This window comes from Podarcis cretensis (genome assembly GCF_951804945.1).
Source record: "Podarcis cretensis genome assembly, chromosome: 1".
Taxonomy (NCBI): domain Eukaryota; kingdom Metazoa; phylum Chordata; class Lepidosauria; order Squamata; family Lacertidae; genus Podarcis; species Podarcis cretensis.
The window spans coordinates 75,509,840-75,532,322 of record NC_137170.1 but is presented as its reverse complement, the minus strand read 5'-3'; the positions used below and the strand labels follow the sequence as shown (position 1 = coordinate 75,532,322).

General features: G+C 40.3%; 1 protein-coding gene across 2 annotated transcripts in view; it reads right to left on the bottom strand.

Annotated features, from left to right (window-relative positions):
* Positions 1–4,747: 4,747 nt before the first annotated feature.
* CARS1 (cysteinyl-tRNA synthetase 1) overlaps positions 4,748–22,483 on the bottom strand; it is a 33,607-nt gene continuing 15,871 nt past the window's right edge. For both annotated transcript variants that reach the window (XM_079987189.1, XM_079987190.1), the window contains 16 exons: positions 22,314–22,454; positions 21,250–21,338; positions 20,462–20,583; positions 20,248–20,360; positions 18,693–18,821; positions 16,542–16,671; positions 16,228–16,331; positions 15,407–15,504; positions 13,403–13,592; positions 12,789–12,857; positions 12,029–12,110; positions 9,047–9,127; positions 8,488–8,555; positions 7,433–7,492; positions 6,027–6,110; positions 4,748–5,186 (listed from right to left, as the gene is read on the bottom strand). In XM_079987189.1, the coding sequence (XP_079843315.1) occupies positions 5,052–5,186; positions 6,027–6,110; positions 7,433–7,492; positions 8,488–8,555; positions 9,047–9,127; positions 12,029–12,110; positions 12,789–12,857; positions 13,403–13,592; positions 15,407–15,504; positions 16,228–16,331; positions 16,542–16,671; positions 18,693–18,821; positions 20,248–20,360; positions 20,462–20,583; positions 21,250–21,338; positions 22,314–22,454 (1,695 nt within the window). In that variant the 3' untranslated portion in view covers positions 4,748–5,051. The remainder of the gene's footprint in view (positions 5,187–6,026; positions 6,111–7,432; positions 7,493–8,487; positions 8,556–9,046; positions 9,128–12,028; positions 12,111–12,788; positions 12,858–13,402; positions 13,593–15,406; positions 15,505–16,227; positions 16,332–16,541; positions 16,672–18,692; positions 18,822–20,247; positions 20,361–20,461; positions 20,584–21,249; positions 21,339–22,313; positions 22,455–22,483) is intronic.

The following is a 22,483-nucleotide window of genomic DNA, read 5'->3' as shown; positions in this document are numbered from 1 at the left end:
GTTTTTTCTTTAGATATTAATCATTGCTGCAAAGACAAAAATCAGAGCATGCCAATCTGCCTACCTTCTCAACGGAGTCATTTCTGTAGAGCAAGTTTCCAGCACACACACTCACAATTAGCCTGTGCACTTTCATTGCTAAACCTGAATAGTCAGATAGTCTTTGACATTTTACACACCACCAATTAGGGGAAAATTTGAGAATACCGCCTCAAGATAGTTCTGAAATCGTTTTAAACTTTGAAACAGAAGCCATGTTTGGTGCCAGATACCCTTCATTCAATAAGATCACTCTTTTCTCCTCCGGTCCAGTCACAAAAGTTAAAGCCCCTGCAGCATCGGATCAAAGTCCTGTCTGGTCCAGTCAGTGGTATCAAGCCAGCACTTTCAGGTAGAAGTTCAGGGTTCCAATCAGAATGAATATGGAGGCCTTCAAACACAGCAGGGCTGGCTTATTACATTTTGAAGTAAACGAAGAAATAAAACATTATTGTCTAAGAGTAACATACACAGTAAGACCTTTGGAACTTCCCAATGTTTGGTAGAGCAGTCTGTAGTATATCTGTTGCTATAGGACAGGTGTAGGGAACCTTTGGCTTTCCATATGTTGCTGAACTACAACTCGCAACAGCTCCAGCAAGCATATGGCCAATAGTCAGGGGTGATGGGGGTTGTAGTTCAGCAACATCTCGACTGCAAAAGGCTCCCCATACACAGTGCTATTTTTTCTAGAAAAATAGGTTCTGTGCCCACCTCTGCTGTAGGATGATTATGGAAGCAGGATCACACTGCTGTTTTCGAGATTTACGTTGGGGGGGGGGTACTGGGAGAGTTTTAATGTATCTGATAATATTATTTATTATTGATGTGTTTTGTTTTATGCTCTGAGCCCCTCTTGTGATTTTTAATGGAGGGTAATATTGTTAACAATACTAGATTTTAAACACACAATTGCTGATCCTGTTTGGTGTTTTGTAGTACTGCCAGAATCATAATTCCCTAATGATATGTGCTACTCCAATACTGTGCATCTTTCCACAGAAGTGCCGCCCACTGAAATGCACCCTCTTCCAAAATATGCCATTTCCAAGGGTATAACATTTTAAATGTATTATGTTGCTGAACAGTTTTCTTTTGGGGGCAGCTTCAAGAGAACAGCGCAGCAAACAAGCAAATGAGACTTATGCCAGGGTAAAGCTTTTCCAGTAATTTGTGGTTTGAAGTTTAATCCCTAAACCTTGGCAGGGTGTGTACAGTCGTAACACTTATCTCTCAACTAAACTTATTTCTCCAAACTGTTGTGAAGCTAAATGGCTACTCTGAATTCCTTGAAGAAAGGCTCGGATATAGCTAATGAGAAACACCCCTGCTTCCAAGGAAGTGAACAAGATGGTGTCATTGGTTGCTGGATCCTAGAAAATGGGCTGTACATCTCCCTCTTCTTTATCAAATAGCCTTGACTACAAAAGCTATTTTACCTCATCCTCAGTTTGCGTGCCCAGTTCTCCCTTCACAGACAATCTTAGGGAGAGCTCTAGCTTCCTTAGGCAGGATGGGAGTAGATATTGGGGTGCTATCTGACTCAGTTGATGAGGCACCTCTTCTTCGGGGGCCCTGCACAGAAAGATTCACATTCTTCAAACATTTCTGTTGCATTCCTTTTTGACAGGAACCCACTTGCCTATGCTATCAAAGCCATTCAGGAGGAGAAGGTAGACAAAATTCACAGATATGTGGAGCATTGGAATGTAAAAGATCCATTGATTTATTTGTAGGTTTTGTCATGCACTTTCCTTCAAAGAGGTCTCAAGCAGCTGTCATGAGGAGAAACAATATCACAGAATGGTGTGCTATCAGGTATCTGATAAGCACAAAGAATTCCACTGAAGTATTTAAACAGGAATCACACTGTTATGCAGTACAAATGAAGTCAAAATATGCTTGCCTATAATGCGGCCCTGTTTCTACACAGATTTTATTTCATGAGCAGATGGTACACAGAATGGAGCCTCTCTAGTTGATATCTTAATGGGTGCGTGTATGACAGGATGAGAGGCGGGGTTTTTTTACCTTTCTTCCATCAGAAACACTTTCCAGTGTTTTCTCTTTGGATAATTCAGCAACACTGCCACAACATCCCTGAGAATTTGTGGGCATGTTCTAGATACTGACATGGGGCACTGACCAAGTTTCAGCATTGCTCTGTGTGAACTGAGCATACAGCCTACAATACACATCCTCCTGGTTGCACATTGCAGGGCAAGACCAATTGCAGGGAGCAAACTCTCTGCATATCCTAATGGGTCTTTCTCATTAAGGAATCCATGAGGTTTCTGAAAATAGTTTGAAAACCAGTGCCCTGAGATGTGCAGTGTAGGACTTTAGGCATTGCAATCCCCAGAGTGACATTCTGTGCCAGTTGTTATCAAGAGCAGCCACTGTTACAACCAATCTCTTGACACAACAAGCAATTTATGCTAGCAGTTCCTGATCCAACAAGTGCCAAGCAAGTCGAAGCCTGCACACCTGCATGTGAATGATTGATGCATATCAGACTATAGAAGCCATTTAGTTAAAGGTTGCTTGATGATCTCATGCAACCTATATAGCTCCTTGGGTTTCGGCCAATTTAAACAATGGCCAGGATTTAGTAGTACAGCACGTGAGAGAGAAAACTTGTAGAACCTCTCATGACATGATCCAGTTTATACTGGAAGGAGTATTCTAGCATCATACCCTTAAATCAGACATGTCCATCTCCCAAGAGACTGCGATCTACTCCCACTATATAAAATCTGGCAGTGATCTACCCATTGAGGGTTGGGGGGGGGCATCATTCAGGATCACGTGATAGACCAGGGATGCCCTGCGATCGACCGGTTGAACATGCCTGCCTTAAAATGATGCCATCTGCTGATTGTATAAACCAACCATGAGTATGCAACTCTTGTACAGCCTTGTACTCTCTCTATTAAAAAAGCTGGAAATACCTGGAGGTGGACAAGTATATAAAAAAGGTCTCATTCACAGCTTAAGATAACTGCCAGTGTCTTCGTGTTAACCAGGGAGCCAAGGCAGTGCTTTTTGTTCCTGGCCAAGAATCATCAAGCACTGCTGTGCAAAGATGATAGGGAAGTTGCAGTACCCCGTATTTCCAGGATGCCATTTATCTGGCATTGCAGATTTTCTTGCCAACTTTATTTCAAAACCAACAGCCAAAATATAACGTTTATTAAGTCTGTTTTAAATGTCCAGGCACTTTAATTTCAGGGCTTCTCCTTAGAGTACAGGCAGCCTCAGTGGTGGTCTCTGAATGTTGTTGAACTCCCACTTGCCCCCACAATCATGGCCAGTGGTCAGGGATAATAGGAGCTATAGTCCAACAACATTTGGAGAGCATCATCTTAGCTACAGCACTGCCTTAGGGGATCCCACTCCTCAGTATGTTTTTAAGGGTAGAGGCAGTGACCAATAGTCGCTGTCCACACTAACTGACACTGTACTCCATTTACACATTGCTTAAGCAGCTCAGTCCAGCAGAATGCTCCTGCTGGAGAAAAACACTGGTGCCCTTTTCCACTTCCTCAAGGTTATCCTTTTAAGCTCCTCAAAAGGAGCAACAAAACTAAGGGGGGAAAGACATGGCATTTGTGGAGTCCCCATAGAGGAAATGAATTGAAGCAGGTGTGTTCTTAGGCTTACAGTTCAGAAAGTAAATGTCAGAGGCAGCACTTGGTTACCCAAGTTAAGCACATGTAAAAACTGCTTCTGTTGAGCAAAGCTAAGCACATGTACTGCTGTATTTTTCACTCTATAACACGCACCAGACCATAACACACACGTAGTTTTTAGAGGAGGAAAACAAGAAAAAAAATATTCTAAACAAAATAGTGGATATATGATTTTTGTGGTTCATGCTGCGGCCACAGACATGTGATCTGACAGTGAGTTTGGAGTAGCCCAATGCAAAAATCCTGAGGATCCATGTGGATCCATGCTTTGTAACCACGGAGGAGGGAAGAAAGGGGAACCATGGATCCTCTGCTCACGACTGCAGCAGATTCCCCCTGCCACCCGCAGGCATTCGCTCCATAACACGCACAGACATTTCCCCTTACTTTCTAGGAGGAAAAAAGTGAGTGCTATGGTGCAAAAAATACGGTAATTAGGCATTATCAACAAGAAAAATAAAAACCTGGGTTCTTTGCTTATTTATTCAAGCCCAATAAACCACATATGTAACTCCAAAAGATTCTGAAAAAAGCAGTAACACATCAAGTTAGGAAATGATTTGGAAGAGTTTAAGGCTGAACCTCCTTATTAAGTATCAGGTAGTAGTCAACATGTCTGTCTCCTCTAGGTGCAGGAGGTAGGGTTGTTAGGACTCACCTGCCTTATCACTATTTTCCTTTACATGCACAGAAAACCATAGACATGCATCCTCATTGAAGAGGGGTGAAAAATGTGCCAAAGTTACAAATATGAAAAGGCTCTAGAATACGGTATCCATATTACAAACAGAATTCTCCCCATAGTTTTAACAGATGAATTGAGACATTGTGAGTTTGGCTTGAATGACTTCTCACAAAAGATACAAGTCCAGCTAAAGTTAAGGGGTTGAATCCAGAGTTCCATGGAGCAAAAGTCCAACCTGATGCTGCTACAGATGGTAGAGATGGAAAGGACACTGTCTCTGATTCCCCCCTCCCCCTACGCACCTCTATTTCCCCCAAAAAATCTTCTTAGGGACAGTTAGCAAATAGTTTATTGACTTGTATCACATAAAAATATTACAGAACCTTATTTAACTAACAAAACTTTTATTGACGTTTTAAACAAGGTGATATTAACCGTGCAATCCTATGCATGTTTACTCAGAAGTAAGTCTCATTGTGTTCAATGGGACTTAATCCCATGTGTGTATAGGATTGCAGCATTACATTTGTTCAGCACAATATGGAAAGTTAAAGCCCAGTGAAAACGCATTTCCCCTCACAAAGTTTATCCAGCTGTATATTTTATTTAAGAAGCAGATTGTCCAAGCTTTGTTCTCAGTTTGCAACTCCATTCTGAACCATTTGAAGATATTCTTTGTACAGTTTTTCTTGTGCTTCATAGAGTTTCTTTAGTTTCTTCATTTGACCTTTGCTCAGTTCTTTGCCTTCTGTGTCATGAGTTGGAAACCCCTGGAAAACATTAATTCATTATCTTAGGACCATGTTTTCTCAACATTTTTGTTTCTTTCTGCTGTGGTAATGCAATAGCATTATCCCTTTTCACCAGTAATTAGGCATTATCAACAAGAAAAATAAAAACCTGGGTTCTTTGCTTATTTATTCAAGCCCAATAAACCACATATGTAACTCCAAAAGATTCTGAAAAAAGCAGTAACACATCAAGTTAGGAAATGATTTGGAAGAGTTTAAGGCTGAACCTCCTTATTAAGTATCAGGTAGTAGTCAACATGTCTGTCTCCTCTAGGTGCAGGAGGTAGGGTTGTTAGGACTCACCTGCCTTATCACTATTTTCCTTTACATGCACAGAAAACCATAGACATGCATCCTCATTGAAGAGGGGTGAAAAATGTGCCAAAGTTACAAATATGAAAAGGCTCTAGAATTTGTGGCTGTAACAAAAGACTCACATGCTTTAATATGATGCAGAATTATTTGGGAGCAAGTCCCATTGAATTCAGTAGAGTTTACTTCTGCATAAACGTGCATAGGTTGTACAGGTGGTGTAGTGTGGTGGTTGAGCTCTAGCCATGAACTCTCAGCCAATATACAATATAGGGGATAATAATACTGCCTTGCCTTACAGTGTGTTCTAAGGATTGCAATTAGATAATGCACGTAAAGCCCTTGGATCACTTAAAAGTGCTACACAAATGTTAATAAAATAATGCTTACCCTATCTATCTATCTATCTATCTATCATCTATCTTAATTGTCCAGGATTGAACTAGCAGCTTTCCCCAGGATCCCTAAATACAATATTCAAGGAAGAAAAATTGCAGTAATGCTTACATTTTCATCAAATTTGGAATACTTGTCATGCTCCGATTTAAACATTTCTCCTGGGGGGATTTTCATTTTTGCCAATTTTACTGCCTGAAATATATTTAAAAAGTGTTACAACTCTGGAATACATGAATATCACAGCCAGTATTAACCTGCCTACATCAAAACAATTCCTGAAAACGAATTTATGCTGATACTCTGATGCTCATCCTTCCTAAGACACAACCCGCCCCCGCAAAAGGCTGTCAGAAAAGCATATAAGTCTTTGGATTTAAAACTGGTTTGGGTCCTGAATACAAAAGTATCTTCAAAATCTGCTGAAACCTGTGTTTTTATTTAATTTCCCCATTTTCTCATACCATGTATTGCAAGATGGGAGAACAACTTGCAAAGCAAATGTCCGGTAAAGTTTTAAGAGACACTTGCTATTTTAGCTTTCTATTGGTAAGACATTCCCCTTTTAAAGAGATGCTGCTCTGTGCACTTGTGGTGTTGATGATAGAGTTTTTAAATATATTGAACTGGATCCAGATCCAAGCAGGAGGTGTGCTTACAAGATACTCCCATTGGTGGAAAGGAGTAGGGAGGAGAAATTCTAGTGATCCCTCCTCCTGCCTGCAGCTCCCTATGCCCCTTGAAAAGCTGAGTTGGAGGGATCCTCCATAACACTATAGAAGGTCACAGAAGAGCCATTCTAAATGCAACCCAGCAATATGTTGACTCTATAGAAGACAGAGGCCTAGCAAAACATGAACATTTTGCAGATGATCAAAGCATACGCCAGGAGCAAAAATAGGCTATGTATACATGGTAGGGGTGGAGAGATTGGGGTGGTGGTAGCAGAGAATATACAGCATATTTGGGCTACCAGGCTGTGACTGAAGCAGATTCAGTTTTGCCTGTTGATAAAGCCACCCCACACAACTGAGAAGCCATTTCCTTGTGTTTGGCAACAAAACCCAATGTTCTCTCCTGAAAGATTCCAACATAAAATGTTTGGAATAAATGGCTATAAGCAGAGAGTTGGCTGGGCAGGTCTCTCCGCATCTCACTCTCTGCTAATGTTATACTGTTGGTTCTGGAAAGAGGGTGTCTTTGGCATCTGTTGGATGCTGGAGCAGTTGAGTTCAGCTGGAAGTCCTTGAGTGTCATTCATGCTGTAGGTCTACCAAAGTACTCAATGGTTTGGGAACGGCTGCTGGGGCAAAAGGTGGTTCAGGGGTTTATGTGTTGAGGGGCTGTGTGGCTTAAGGTCTCTCTAACAATTTGGCTCTGCTTTGCAGCTCACATAACAGAGGAGTAGGTGACATAAACAGAAGATAAAGCCTGAAACATGCCTTTTCTTGCCTGACATCAGTGCCATTAAAACCAACCTTTAAAATGTATATTTCAAAAGTATTTGGTTACTTTACCTCCTGTTCCTGTTTCTTTCTAGCTGCCTCTTCTTTCTTCCTTTTTTTCTCTTCTTCAATCTATGGAAAAAGAATTTGAAAAGCAACATTAGGACTTAAAAAATACAGAAGTAAATCACTGAGCATTTTATTAGCAAATCATCCACAGCTATGTTTTATGCAACAGGATCCTAATTAAGCTGTTAGCTTTACAAAGTTCTATCCAGAACAACCAGTCTTTGACTTTTGAGGGAATTAAAATCACCAGCTCTGCATGTTCCTCATTCATATGCACATCCCAAGGCTCACCATAATGCAATAAAAATAGTATGTGTGCTAATGTAGTAATCTCAAGATTTATGTCGGAAGGTACTTGTTAGGTGGGTGGGGAGAATGGTGTCATTATTTTTATAGGAGTGCATCACCACTGAGGGCTACGTCTATAAATGGGAAGTAACTTTTATTTTACTTGCTTATAAATGACAGGATTTTTGTTCATTTTTCTCTCTGAAGATGGCACTTGTCAGCTACAATGAGTGAACATACCAAGAGAATCCTAGAGTTCTCTTATTCAGAAACTCTGATAAGCAAAAGCCAGGAAAAATTGTAGAGCTTTTTAAAAGGAAAGAAAGGAGTTTGGAACACTGGCCATGTTAAAGTCCTTTGGTTAGATGATTGTGTCTTAATTACAGGAGTTTACCCGGTTTACAAATGCCAGGATTGCCACAGATTACAGGGGGGTCGGAGGGGCAAGGCGACTGGCAAAGCGCCAGTAGGGCAGTGGAGCCAATATAGCTCTACAATCACTGCACCCACACCACCCGCCTGCCACCTTGCCCCTCCCCCTAACCAGCTGTATCCCTATTGGGAAGCCAAGTGAGCGGTGCTGCCTCGCCCCATCAATTGCTACAGGAGGTCTTTGCATGGTTGGTGGGGTCTAGAAAGTCCAAGACTCCCAGCAGAAGCTGTGCTTGTGGAAGGAGACTGATGCAGGCTATATTCCTCTGACCATCCCAAATGACGTTAGACAAAAATTAGGCACATCTAGACAGAAACTAGTTCAAATAACGTATAACCTTTTTCTTCTCTTCTCTTTCTTTTAGTAAGGTGTCTCTGTCCACTAGCTTGACCACAGTTGGGAGTCCTACAATAAAAGCATTACAAGGAATAAATGATCATATATACTACTACTTTAAAGTATTTATCCCAATGATACACACCAGGGATGGAAACGTGTGGCCCTCTAGATGCTGCTGAACTCCTCTGCAGCTATTTAAAATATACACCACACTGCTGAACACCAAAGGCAGAACTCACTTAACCTTAATTGATGGACAACTCTTGGAAAAAGATGGGCAAAAGTTTGAGAAATCTAATATTTCTTGCTGCTATTATTTGCTGTTGTGTCTATTTCACATCCAAATCATCACCATATTTACTTGGAAGAAAATCCTACTGAAATGCCACTTCTACGTAAATGTCTTTAGCATTGCATCTTTTAAGAGTCCAGGGTGCTTGACAAAGCTCATTCATTTTGTTACTGAGCCTCATTACTGTTAGTTGGAAACAGACACCAGGATGTACTAACTTGTCAAAAGCAAGACTGGAGCCCAGTTTGATTTCCAACTTAATTACCTTCATGATCTTCAAACCGAACTCCATGCTCGGGAAGGACATCATCTCGAAGAGAATCACATAACTGCAGAACTTCAAACACTACAATTACAAAGAATAAGAAGAAACCATTAATATCAACATCTGCAAAAGTTCTTATCTTTTAGTCAGGTGGATGTTTTATGAGAAAGGAACACCACCTTTTATTATGTCATGGAGCAATGGGTTTGCTCTCCCCCTTTTGGATGAATGACATTTCCTATTCCACTATGCTATGGGGTGGGGGAGAACTCCACAGTTGTTGTTCTCCTTCTTCAGTCCTAAACACATGTGCTAGGGAGTAGGTCCTTGGAACAAAGTGGGATTTAATTGCTAGCAGAAATACATATGATTTTCTCCCCACCCTCAACTCTTTAGTCCTTGTCTCTGCTTTCCTCCCCATCCTTCCTTTTCACTGAACCTCCATCTTGAAAAGCAGAAGTCAAAAGTCCCCTAGAGTGACATAGGATTATGTTATAAGTACTACAGCATAAGCTATCAACTCATTAAAAAAGGTTGAGGTGAACTGGGGCATTAGCCAGTTCTTCCCCATTCCACATAACAGGTAGAGATATCTATTTCGTTAGAACTATTAGCTTCTTATAGTGATTTAAAGTCTGCTTGCCCGCCTCCAAGCCTGCGTATCTTAATAATAATAGGTCTTTTAGAAGTGGGTGGAATGTTTTTAATTGAATATGTTTTCCTCTGTTTTAATGTATCTGTGTGAGGGTTTTTTCTGTCTGCCTGGTTTTAAGTTGTTTGGGTTGCCCTGGACAAGATAAAGTGACTAACAAATTTAATAAATATCAAAATAATATCTTCATCCCCAGTAGTTCAATAAAAACTAGAGAGTTTAAAAAAAAATCCTCTTTAAATACACGCTGAAAAGTATTGTCAGGAACAGGTAAAGAAAAAACTATAAGTGCTCTGGAAGGAAGGTATTCTCTGCAGTTGCTCTGCATTGATGTCTCCCTGAGTTATAAATATTCACCAGCCTAAAACTATGAATAATTAAACTTTAGCGGCAAAGAGGAGAAAATTCCTTCTTGGCAGAGGAGAATGAGAGATGTGTGTATAAAAAAACCCCATTATGCGGAGGGTGAGAATATTATCCAAGGTATTATATTTTCTGAAGAATTAATATTCTGGCATCAGGAATTACTTCAGGACTAATGTGTGCCAACAGTGTGTTTTCAAAGGGACATCAAAGACAGAAGGCTTTAGTGATAATCCATAGAAGAGCATGTGCCAAATCCTGATGAAAGGCATGCTCAACTACAATCTGCTTCAGTACAGCAGTCTCCTTCCTCCAATTGCACAGCCACAAACTTCTGAACCACAAGGGTTTTTTCACCCTCAAATGCTGCTGGTGGTGCAATGCAGAGGAGAGAGATATATCAAAACAAGTACCACCCCGTCTACATGCACACTGTTCCTGCATGTACATAAATGAATTTGATTACTTATAACCAACACAACTATGAAGAAGATTATTAGATTTCTATAGGTGCACCAGTATGGAGGTCACCACTTTTGCTCCAGCGAGCCAACACAATTGTTTGGTGACTGAACTCATGATTTGAAGTTCCTTATTCTCAAAGGAAGGAGCTGAAAAGAAAACCTGACTGACATTCCTTGGCAAGGCTTCATTTGAGGGGAAAATTCTTTTCAATGTACAGCTATCAAATTATCTGAGGAGGGTAGCTTTCTTTCATTCACTGTGCATTATCACTAGAACATCAAAAAAGCAAATCAGTTCCCTGCTAAGAATGGCCAGTGTTGCTCTCAGGGTTTCTGGTGTCTACTCTTCTTGTACCAGTGATAAAGGAAATTTTATTTGCTTGGCATTTTAATATCCCACAATTAAAAACCTCCGCTTCATGATCCATGTTTGAGCGAATACTTTGCTGAAACTCCAATTCTCTCTCAAGAAAGAAAGCTTTCCACATATAAATGATGAGGCTCTGCAATGTCTGAAAATAAGAGGATAAGAAGGCGCATTGCCTCAGCTCAGAGTTTTATAGGAAGTTGTAATGAACGCTGTTTAGGGCCCTTTGCCTTTTGATGAGATTCACCTGCCCCTCAGTCTTATCCATGCATTGATGCAGGAAGTGATGGACTCACACACCCCAAGTTTAAGTACTAGCTCCTAAGGCACTATCAAATATAACCACAGAATACACAGGTTTTCTTTTCCAGCTTCAAAAATATGCCTCCAGAGGAATATAACTGAGGGAAGACAACCCCTGACATACCACAGTAAGATTACTACTATGCAGTTAGGAGAAATTCTATGTATTTTTCAAAAGCAAAGCACATACATTATGGGGATTTTTATGTCAAAACACACGAGTTTTAATTGGTATATCCTATGGAATAATGTTAAGCGGCATTCTGAAAACTCACAATACAAAGGGCCATCCTTTACTTTCATCTGTTAAGAACACGGCAAACACATATATGTAAACACATTTGCATACATAGACATTCACACCAGGGTTGGTCCAAGAAACTTTGCTATCTGAGGTGAAACAACAAATGGCACATTCTCCACCCTGATCCAAAGTCAAGATACAGAGGAAAGCTGTCTTTTTTTTTGGCACCTATGGCAGAAAATCCAACAAGCGCCTGGCAGCAAAATACGGTAATAATAAATAAATGATTTGCTGCCCTTTCATGACTTGCATAATCAGCTGCCTCAATCTGGTTAATGGCAGAGCTGGCCCAGACTCATATGCAAGTAAAACGCAAGGCAAACGCAGGCAGACACCTCCCTAGTTTTTGGCTGTAAGAGTTTTGAAGAGTACATGCGTCTATGTGCCCACACCCATATTGAGCATGCAGATGAACAAGTGTGAGGAAAAAAACAAAGCACTACGGTACAAATAAAAATGACATTTCGTAAGACAATTGCACATTTGTGGAGATTTCTATTTGTAAAAAAAAGCACAGAATTAACATTACCTTTCTTTTCTCGGGCAATTTGCCGCACACCTTCTCTGAACTCGGACAAAACCTGTAGGTATGGCATCACTGTAGATTCAAGCTGCAGAATGAAACATTTTGTCCATTAGTTGAGATTCAACTCATTTATTTCTGGTTTCCCCTGAAAATACTGCTAGGAAGCATAGGAACATTGGGAGCAATTCAGTATAACACTAAGCAGATTGCTCCATCAGCACAACCATTTCTGTTTGCCTGATAGAGCTATCTGCCCTCCACCCCCCACCCCCCGTGTGCTGTTCTGGGGGTTCTCCTGACCACCCCCAAGAATCAATTTGGGTGGGGTGGGAGAGAGGAGAAGAGACAAAGTCCTTACACTTCTGCTGGCAGAGCTCGTTGGTTGAATGCCGCCTATAAGATGCTATCTTCTACCAAGTCAGATCACTGGCCAATCCCAGCTCAGTATTAACTACTCTGACCAGCAGTGGCTGTCCAGGGTTTCTGGCAGTAGTCCCTCCCAGCCCTATCTAGATATGACCTTCACAAGCAAAGCTTTGGCTCAACAACTGAACTCTGGCCCTTCCTTGCTATGCTCTCACATACAAATATAATTCTTCTCTCTTACCTAAATGCAATTGGAGTAATTCTGTGATTCAGTTTTACTGCAGAATTTTATATTCGTATGAGCAGAAAAAGTGGCTAAGCTTCAGCATGTAATCAATCTTTCTGAAAGCCGTGAGCAGAGTTGAGATTGCCATAGTAAAATTTCCCTACAACTTACGTTTAAGTTTTGGGCACTTCCTCCAACTGGGAATCCGATAGCCTCATCGCTTTCTATAGCACCGAACACCTATGCGAGTGAAACACAAAACAAAGTGAAAAAACACGCAGCAGCAGATACTTTAACACTGACAGAAAATCCAGCCCCAAAGGCGGGGAACAAAACTTTGCTGGGCAAATGAGTTTGCTGGACACTATCTGCACTGGGTTGGAGCTGCAATTAAGACATTATTTCCAAGAGTAAACATTGCTCATAGCATGGCCTCCTGGAAGTACAGGGGACTGCAATATTTCTATGATCTTTGCATAGCCGTGCTTGATGACCATTTATCTATGTGCAGGAAACAGCAAAACTTTGCAAACAATTCAAGTACTACCACCATTTTATACTGATAGCTAATCCTTCTTTCAAAAGTGCTACATTTTTGTCACAATTATTTCCTTGTGGTAGGGGAATCCCTCCAGAAGTTGCTGGGCTGCAACCACAAACATCTCCAGCTTGGCTCATGGTCAGGAATGACTGGAGTCTTATCTAAACAGTGAAAAGGCTGACACATTCACACACAGTTACAACACGAATGCAGCAGTTTCAAAGGTTTGGTGAAAATCCCATACCTTGAACATCTGTGTAAGATAGAGACTTATATTTTCCAGCAGCAGTCTATTTGGCATTTGCCTCGCAGTCTTCTTTGCAGCAATGTAGGAATTACACTGACTGACCAGCGATCGCACTTCTTCCAAGACTGTGCGTGTATCAATGTTGTCACACAAGGCTTCATGGACTGCTAGCTTCTTGTCATAAAAACTAGCCAAGGAGGGCAGGGAAACAAAGAAGGACCAACATGTCATTTGTGTCATCCTTAATGGTTTTCAGTCAAAGATTGCAGTATTCCATGGATAAAAGAAAGCCAAATTCATTTCAGTACTTTGCTTGCTAAGGTAAAACCTGAACGGTCAGATAGTGGGAGAGAAAAGCCCTACCACATACTTGGTGGCAACATTCAGATGTCATGATAAATGATGGTTTACTATGATGAAAACAAGCCAACCCTACCTCTAGGCTTGTACACTCCTCCTGTCATATCTAAACTCAGGTTCAAGTGGCACAAGTCAGGAAATTGCATATTTACATGAAAGACTCCTTTAGCAGCAGTTAGAAATTGAGCAAGAAATACAAGAAGTAGTCAGTATCTCACTAGTCTCCCACATACACCATTTCTCTCTTGCATTTCAGAGTACATACTGAAAAAAGACACAGATCTTGAAACCAGCTTTGGAAGGAGAGAAAAGAATCAAACAACTTGCCAGGTAAATGAAGGATAAGAAATATGAAGAGCGTTATGGACTGAAGCATGGAAAATTACAAAAGAGAGAGAGAAAAAGTTATCAGAGAAGAAAAACACAAGAAAAGCAAATCCATTAAGAGAATATGATATAATGGTGCTAAAAAACAGAAAACATTTATATTACAGAGACAGCATTTTATTTTAACAATCCTGCCAATCAAATCTGTAAATGTAGCACTCCTCTGACTCCTCTGATGAATTACAGTAAGTACTATAAGATTTATTAGTGGCATTCAGAAATCATGACAGGTACAAGCCTGGGGCTTGTGTTCTTCATCCCTCTAGTGTGGCAATCAGAAGTTCAGAAGCTTTTGCTTCTGTTTCTGATTAACTGCAGTGTGTCATGTTGTCAAAACCAGACAAACTGTGGTCAACTATGGCTTGCGTCAAACAAACCAACTTTACATCATGAGTTAAGAAAGTTGGATTGTTTCAATCAATCATAATTAGTTGAACCACAGTTTAAGGTTTGGATGCAGGGCTAAGGTGTGGTTAATCAAAACCAGATGCAAAAGCAAGTCTGCATAAAGTCTAAGGTTCCCTGTGGGTTGTTTTCACAATTAACCATAGTTTACCTTGACATCCTAATACAGCCATTTAAAGCATCAGGATTAACAAAACAGTTAGGTGTTTGAATAGAAAACCTAAGTATCTAGCTGCAATCCACAAGCCAGTAAGTCAAGTCTATTGAGACTGAGTACATTCTGAGAAGTTTGGTTTTCAGGTATTATTTTAAAACAACCATTTATAATCCCTGAGGTGATGAAAACAAAAATAAGAAATGTGTGGTCAGTGCATAATAAATTGCAGAAGCCAAGAAAGGGTAGAGGAAATTCCCAGTGTCAGGGGTCTGCCTTTAATAGCCCCCAGTGCTCTATTTACTCATGCATGACAGAATAAAGTATGCAAAACAAATACAATGATATAAAGTTGTTTCATGTTCCTAATTTATGCAGGTTTCAGAATTTAGCTTTTGGGATGCAGTGTGGGTGTGTATAGTAAAAATAAGCAAGGAAACACATCTATGTGAAGAACTAAGAAAAATAGTCAGAAAGCACGTGAAAGGATCTAGGATCTGCACCACAAGCAGTCTGATTGCTATGTGAATTAACAAGTAACTGAGATCCAGGGGAAAGTGTTGTAGAAATGCAAGATTATCAGGACCTTGCTTGCACCAAAAGGAAATGCCAGTTTGAAAAATGGGATCCATTACCATGAATATACAAATGTCTATTCACGAAGAAAGGAGGGGGAAAACAGGTTTCTCACTCACCTTTTATTCAGCTCTATTTCCTGGTTTTCCCATTTTTCAAACTGGCCTGTCACATCAGCGGGGGCCCGAAGGATGTCCTTCACATTTAAAAAGAACTCCTAAAAGGGGGAGGGAAAGATCCCACAATCTGAAGTCTTCCTGTTGCAAAGTATACTGTCCAGTTAGCTATTTCAATACTCATATCAGACTCACTTTCAGCCAAGAACAAGATATACCCTGCATCTGCCAAGAAAAGCAACTTTTCTATTACCTGCTGTCAAGCTGATTTTTGTCTATGCTGTGACTTAGCATAATGTGATATGACACATTAACAAAAAAGCCAATGGTGTTTGCAATTAACGAAATTCAAGACCCTTCATCAGGTCTCAGGCAAAAACAGGATAATGATGGCCTACATCCTACTCCCCCCCCCCCATGCCACTGCCCATTACAGTCTGAAGGATACCTTTCCAAGAGAGATCTTTTATTTAACTCCCTACTACTACTAGGTTTCCTGTTGGTTACTATTGTTTTACCACAATATATATGCAAATATAGGATATATCAAGCACACAGAACAGATTAGGTTGACCAAGTTGTTTTGAGCAGATTTGGGGATGAGAGAATTGGTGAATGGATACAGGAGCTTTTAAAAATGGTTTGCAAAACCTAGATTTGGAGTGCAGATCTGGTAAGAGATTAAAAAAACGACAGGCCAACCTGCTAAACCTGAGCACATATATTATACATATATAGTCAGCAGAAGAAAACACCTGGTACATCACATTATTACAACCCAAAATTTGTACAGCAGAAAACATGAAGAGGGGAAGTAAACTTACATTCATGAATTTCTCATACTGAATAGCAGACTCCATGGTGTTGTTGGAATAGTCTAGCGTATCCTTCCAGGAATGCATAAGAAAAGCCAGCCGTAATTGCCGAGCTGTTGAGAGTTTTAAAAAGAAAATGGAAAAGTGTAGGAGGATATGGGACTACAGTAGAAACCATGGTGCCAAAGACAATAGAAAAGAAATTTTCATAAATGAAAAAAAATCAGTCAGATTAATCATTAACTGGTCTCAAAAATGATTTTAAAAAATAAAATAATGGAAAGTATTCCTTCCTTAAATATATGTATATATTTATATCTTACCTGTGTGCTTTTTAAGTGCATCTTTTATTGTAATAAAGTTTTTCAAAGATTTGGACATTTTACAACCAGCAATTGTCAGGTGCCCGGTGTGGAGGAAATAGCGAACCCAGTGATCGTTTTCAAAGTATGCCTAAAAACACATGGGGGAGGATCATATAATACAGATATCTATTAGATTACAGCTGTATGGGGAGAGAGAGAGAGAGAAAAATGCTTCAATCTCCCATTTACACAGCCCCACTCCAACACACTTCTCTCTTCAGTTTGAAACATGATACAATTGTAGGATGAATTATCTACCATTACACATATTATTGATTGAATTATGGACTCCTAACATCAGTATTTTCCAAATTCTGGATACCTTGGCCCCCTTTTTTTGGTGTGGATAAAAACTGAAGGCAAAGTGGAGGCACATTTCACTTGGCAGTCAAAAATCTATAAATATTCTTTCTCAAACAGTAGAGGCTTGGAAGTATTTAAGAGACTACAGAGTGAATTTCCCCCTTGACCTTATGAGATTGATAGGCACTAAATGTATGTGTTTTGCAGTAGTTGTGCTTCCATATTTATAATTATTATTTTCCTCAAGCAGCTCTCAGAGAAATAGGCTGGGACCTTCCCTGTGACTGCAAAATAGCCCAGTTAATAGGCCTCTCATTGCCCCCCTTTCCCAGAGTCAGAACTGTGCTGGAGCGTGGAGAAGGGGCCAATGCATCACTGAACCTCCCCGCTCTGGTGGACACAGAGTGACGGATGCATCAAACAGACAGGCTTCATTTCTCATGAAGCTCGCCTCAGAGCAGGCAAGTGCTCCTAACTCTAGTAATCGCTGCTTCAAACTGCAACAACACTTTTTCTTAACCTTGGGGGTTAAAAGAAGGCAGCCTGTACCAAGCAACTGCAACTTCAGCCGAGCCACAAGATTGCACTATTGGAGTGAGGAAACTAGTTTCAACACCACCGCCCCAATCTGAAGATCACATAAAGGTATGCAAGTTCCTAAGTACACACAAAGCACTCCTTTCCCTGCCCCTGATACCACAACAAAAGACCTTCCCATTCTCTTCAGAGAAGGTCGCACCAAATCTATGTGGATGAAGAAAGGAGATGCAGTTTGGAAGCGATAAGCACTTCAGACAATAGGATAAACCTCATAAAGAGAAAGCTCATTTAACTAAGTAGGCAGTTGGGGAAGGTGCCGTTCTGTCACTACTGAGGGAGGAAGCCTCTAGAATCCAAAACCTTTGACAGAGCAACACCTTCAGATCCTGTATTATGTTTCCGCCATTGTGACCCAGAGACAAAGCCCCTGGGTCTCTTTTCCTAGTGACAGTTGCCTTACAAATGGGGCTCTCTTTGTGGCAGTTGCTACTCACTGCTACTGCCTCCCAAAGTTAAGAAACCATAATGTCAATTATAATTCTGTTTTTTGAATCTAAAAGGAATGATGGAAGTTGTTATCCAAAACATATGGAGGGCACCATGCTGCCTATTCCTGCGATATACCAGGATTTGCACTTGCCTTCTAGCCCAGAATTAGAAACCTACTCCCAAGTTTGGTTTCAATTGCAAACACAAACCATCGTTTCTAAGTCTTGTTGCAATGGCAAACTATTCTTTGACTGACTGGGAAGGGAATCACTGCTTGAGATGAATGTATAAAAGATCTGGACCTGACAAGCTAGGGAAAGAAGTAGTTTGTGCATGACCCCTAGGCTCAGACCCAATGATTATAACCTATTTGGCTGCTACACCCAACCCATTCAGACATCACACCAAGCCATAGTGCAGGAAGCTTCACTATGGTTTTCCATTATGTCTGAACTGCAAAATAAAACAGCAGGAACACCTGAATTTAAAAAGCACTATTGTCTGATATTTACAAGTAGAACTTAAGATAATTTTAAAGTATAGTATCACTTAAAGCCAAGTGTAGCAACAGTAGCATTGTTTTTATTTTCAGTCTGCTTATGTGAACATCTGATAATATTTTCTCCTTTGACAGACAACAGAGCCTACTTAACTGAATTATTACTTCTGTGCTGTCTGAACTATTAGTTGGGAAACATCCAACTCACAGCCAAGTGAACCTGAGAGCTCTCTAGCAGGTATCAGAGCATGGTAAGAATTAGAACATAGGTCACCTGCCTCAGATTGTGCCAACTCATTGTCATGATGAGGGAACCGAAGATCAAAGCCTCCTCCATGTATGTCCATAGAATCTCCTAGAATGGACCCGGCCATTGCAGAACATTCAATATGCCATCCCGGACGGCCCTGTTTTGAAATAAAGTAGGTTATTAATGATGTTCAGGAAAGTTCTCCCCAGTTAATGAGCCCACTGATGTTCATTAACTGGATTTAATAGTAGATATTTTAATGCGGAACTTTTATCTTGCAGCTTGAACTTAGTTCTGCATGCTCTGCTGTTGGAGCACTTCGGTTAAGGCAATCTTTGCACTGAATCAATAATCTGGCTTTACAAGGTCAGAGTGCACAAGAAATAGTCAATCAAAAGCTACACCCTAAAAACAACTGACAGAATATCAGTGCATGGCAAAATTCAAGACAAATCATCTTAAAATCACCACTGAGGGAAATTAAATAATTTTAAAAGAATTTTTTCAGTATTACTTTGTAGGCAACACATCACATTCTCACCTATGTTTTCCTTTCACAATTTTTATCCCCCAGGAGAGGTTCCTAAACTGACTAAATTTAATTGAAAGTAGAGACTCTTGATAAAACCATGAGATTTAGTTTTTAGGGTGTGTGCATGCAAGTGTGTATGTATTAGCCCCAATTGTGGTATCCCATCAGATATACAGTCATGGGTGGGAATGCACCCTCTTTAAATTGTGTGGTTTTACATATGAAGATATAATAAACAATCACCTGTTCCTTAGCAGGTCTTAAAATTAGGTAAATTCAACTTCAGATAAACAACAACACATGATATATTACCTAGCACTGGGTAAAACATCATCTGGAATATGTTTGGTTTGGGGCACCATATTTCAACAAAAAAATAAGTCAGTAGAAGGACAGCATAGCTATGAGAAAGGGGCAAGGGCAATAAGCCGTGGGTTCAGGCTCTAACAAACCAGCATAGAGGGTAGTTGTCAGGGGGAGGGGGAGCTTTCACTACAAAAATTATTGGATTACAGGAGTAAAATAATACAATATGTTGAAAAGCACATTTCAGTGGAAATTTCTACAAGGGAATAATAGATACCCCTGCCAACTATTATTTAAATTTTAGAATCCTAATCAATGACTTGATTAGATGCAGAACATTATTAAGAATCAAGAGGCCCCAGGCCATAATGCTTTGGCAGGACATTTAAGTTATATGTCCATTATGATATCAGCCTGCATCTTAAGATATGACCTGTATCCCCATGATTTAAAAAAGTAACGGCAGGAGATGTTTTAAGCCTGGGCTACATGTTATGGAATATACTTACTTTTAGTCTCCATATAAAACTGTGCATAGAGAGCACAGTTATAGTGAACTGGATGCAAAGAGCCTGCTGCATAATACCCCCCCATCCTGGTCTACAGCCAAACCTTATCCCATAAAAACTGGTTCCAGACAACTGGGGACATAAGGCACTAAAGACAAAGGGGGGGGGGAACACCCCCTCCTTCCATGGGAGCACAAGCATTTTCCAACCATGCAGCTCCAAGTCACAGTCCTTACTTTTCCCCAAGGAGAGTCCCATGAAGGCTCGCCTGGTTTGGAGGATTTCCACAAAGCAAAGTCATTTGGAGAATGCTTCTCAATTAAACGATCCACTGAGATACTCAGGTCACCTATGGAGAACAAGAGGAAGAACATTTGTAACCTTCAGAAAGGAATCTTAAAATTGTATTTGTGTATGCACTGGAAAGGCCCTGACTGACAGTAATATTACCTTCACCCTCTTGAAGTGCTTTTTGATCACCTACAGCTTCAGGAACCAACTTGGCATAGGAGTGTTTCTCAGATGCATCAAATTTCATGGTATCAAAATAGACAGAGCCATTGGACACATAACTAGAAGACAAAAAGCAAAATTGTACCAAGCGTTCTAGAGTTTCAGATACTTTCCTACTATTGGGTGGAATGCAACTTGTCCTCCTTTCACTGTTGCTCCAGCATGAGGTATGTGGTGATCAAGGAGAACTGGGTGCGATGTTTGCTAAAGCCTCTCTATGAAGCCCCCGTCAGCCCTGAAAATCTGTTTTGAAGTGCTCCCCAACCCTCTAGAACAGATTTTCAGGAGGAGGTGGGGCCTGCAAAGAGGAGGGTGAAATTGGCACACACACACACACACACACACACACACACACACAAAAGTGCCCCACCTTATCCATTAGTGGATACATTTCACCAGTTGGCTAGGAACTACTGTATTTAAAGGTGAATTTATTTCGCTGCTTTCCATGATGGGCAAGTTCAATGGATTTTACTCCAAGTTTGCTGGATGGAAGACTACTAATGATTTTGGAAGCTCTAGCAACACAAAACATGTAGAAACAGCATCTTTGAGACTGCCAATAAATAAAATGGCTTTCCATTGTTGTGCCTTAAGGTCTGATGGCAAAGGTTTAATTAAAACAGAATTTGGGCTGCTTACATGTGAAGCACACATAGAGCTGCATGTGATGATTTTCTCTTGATTTACATAACACGTAAAATGTGAGACGAATCTATACGCACCCATATCCATTATCTACAATCCTTTGGACAAAGTCCACAATTTCTGGTACATATTCACTAACTCGTGTTAAGACATCTGGAGGTAATACCTAGAAGCAAGCAAACAAAATAATATATATTCTCTGTTTCACAACTCTTCTTGTACCAGATTCTCTCAACGGCTTTGCTTTGCAATTAGTTCTATATTTGCATATAGAAAACTAGGCAAGTGGCAAAATTAACAGGGACTTGTTGAAGAGAGTATTGCTGTATGCTCCTGAGATTCATCTTATGCCCAACAACACCAGAGCTTTAAGTGTAGTGGCACCTTCCCTTTGGCTTGCGCTTCCAATGAACATTACAGTATAGGCGTTCAGGGGCCTGCTTAAACTCATGGGCAGATTTCAACTGAGTCCTATCAGTGGAAGCCATGAGCAATAATGTCTGCTTACACAATGGGGCTTTCCCTCATTCTCCTGCCCTTGTGCGCCCCCTTTATGGTACAATATACTTATGCTTTATTTTGAAATATAACTCACTTGGAAACCTTTTTAGGTAACAAGCAACTAATAAGTCCTATTACTATTATTAGCAAATTAAATAAACAAGCACACACCAATGGGCAGAAACTGAACACAGAAGCCCAGCATTTCTAGGCATCTGCTCTAATTAACCATACTGAAAGCATATCTGCAGTTTCCAAGAGCTCAAGATGAAAGATAATCTGTAAGGTTAGAAAGGCATGATCATTGCTCTAACTGCTGATGAAAGGAAAATCAGTCTTGATTTGTGTCTTGGCATGATTCCAGCTTCCTAGGTATGAAGAACAATTTTATGTACCTTGAAACAGTGCTAGGGAGAGCCCTAACCAGACTGCCAGCAAAAAGTGTTACTGTGTCATCTTGATAAATCAATATATATCAAAATGTGTCCATGGAGCAGTACTGTGAAGCCATTAATTATAAACAAGCTTTATAAGTTTGCTTTCTAGGCCTTCCAAGAGAGAGAAACTATAATAAATAAGTGCCACCAACACTAGGTTTCCATGTGCTTTTACATTTTGCTGAATCAATGCGCATACTTACATTGAGAGCTGCCATATCTTTATGATATTCCTCTTCCCAGAATTTAGGGAGCTTTGAAAATATAGAATTGTCAGTCACCTGACTGCCCAACCTAGTGTCCAGCCACTCAGAGAGTATATCTTTTGCTTCTTGCAATAACACCTAGAAATAAATTATAGATCTATATATAA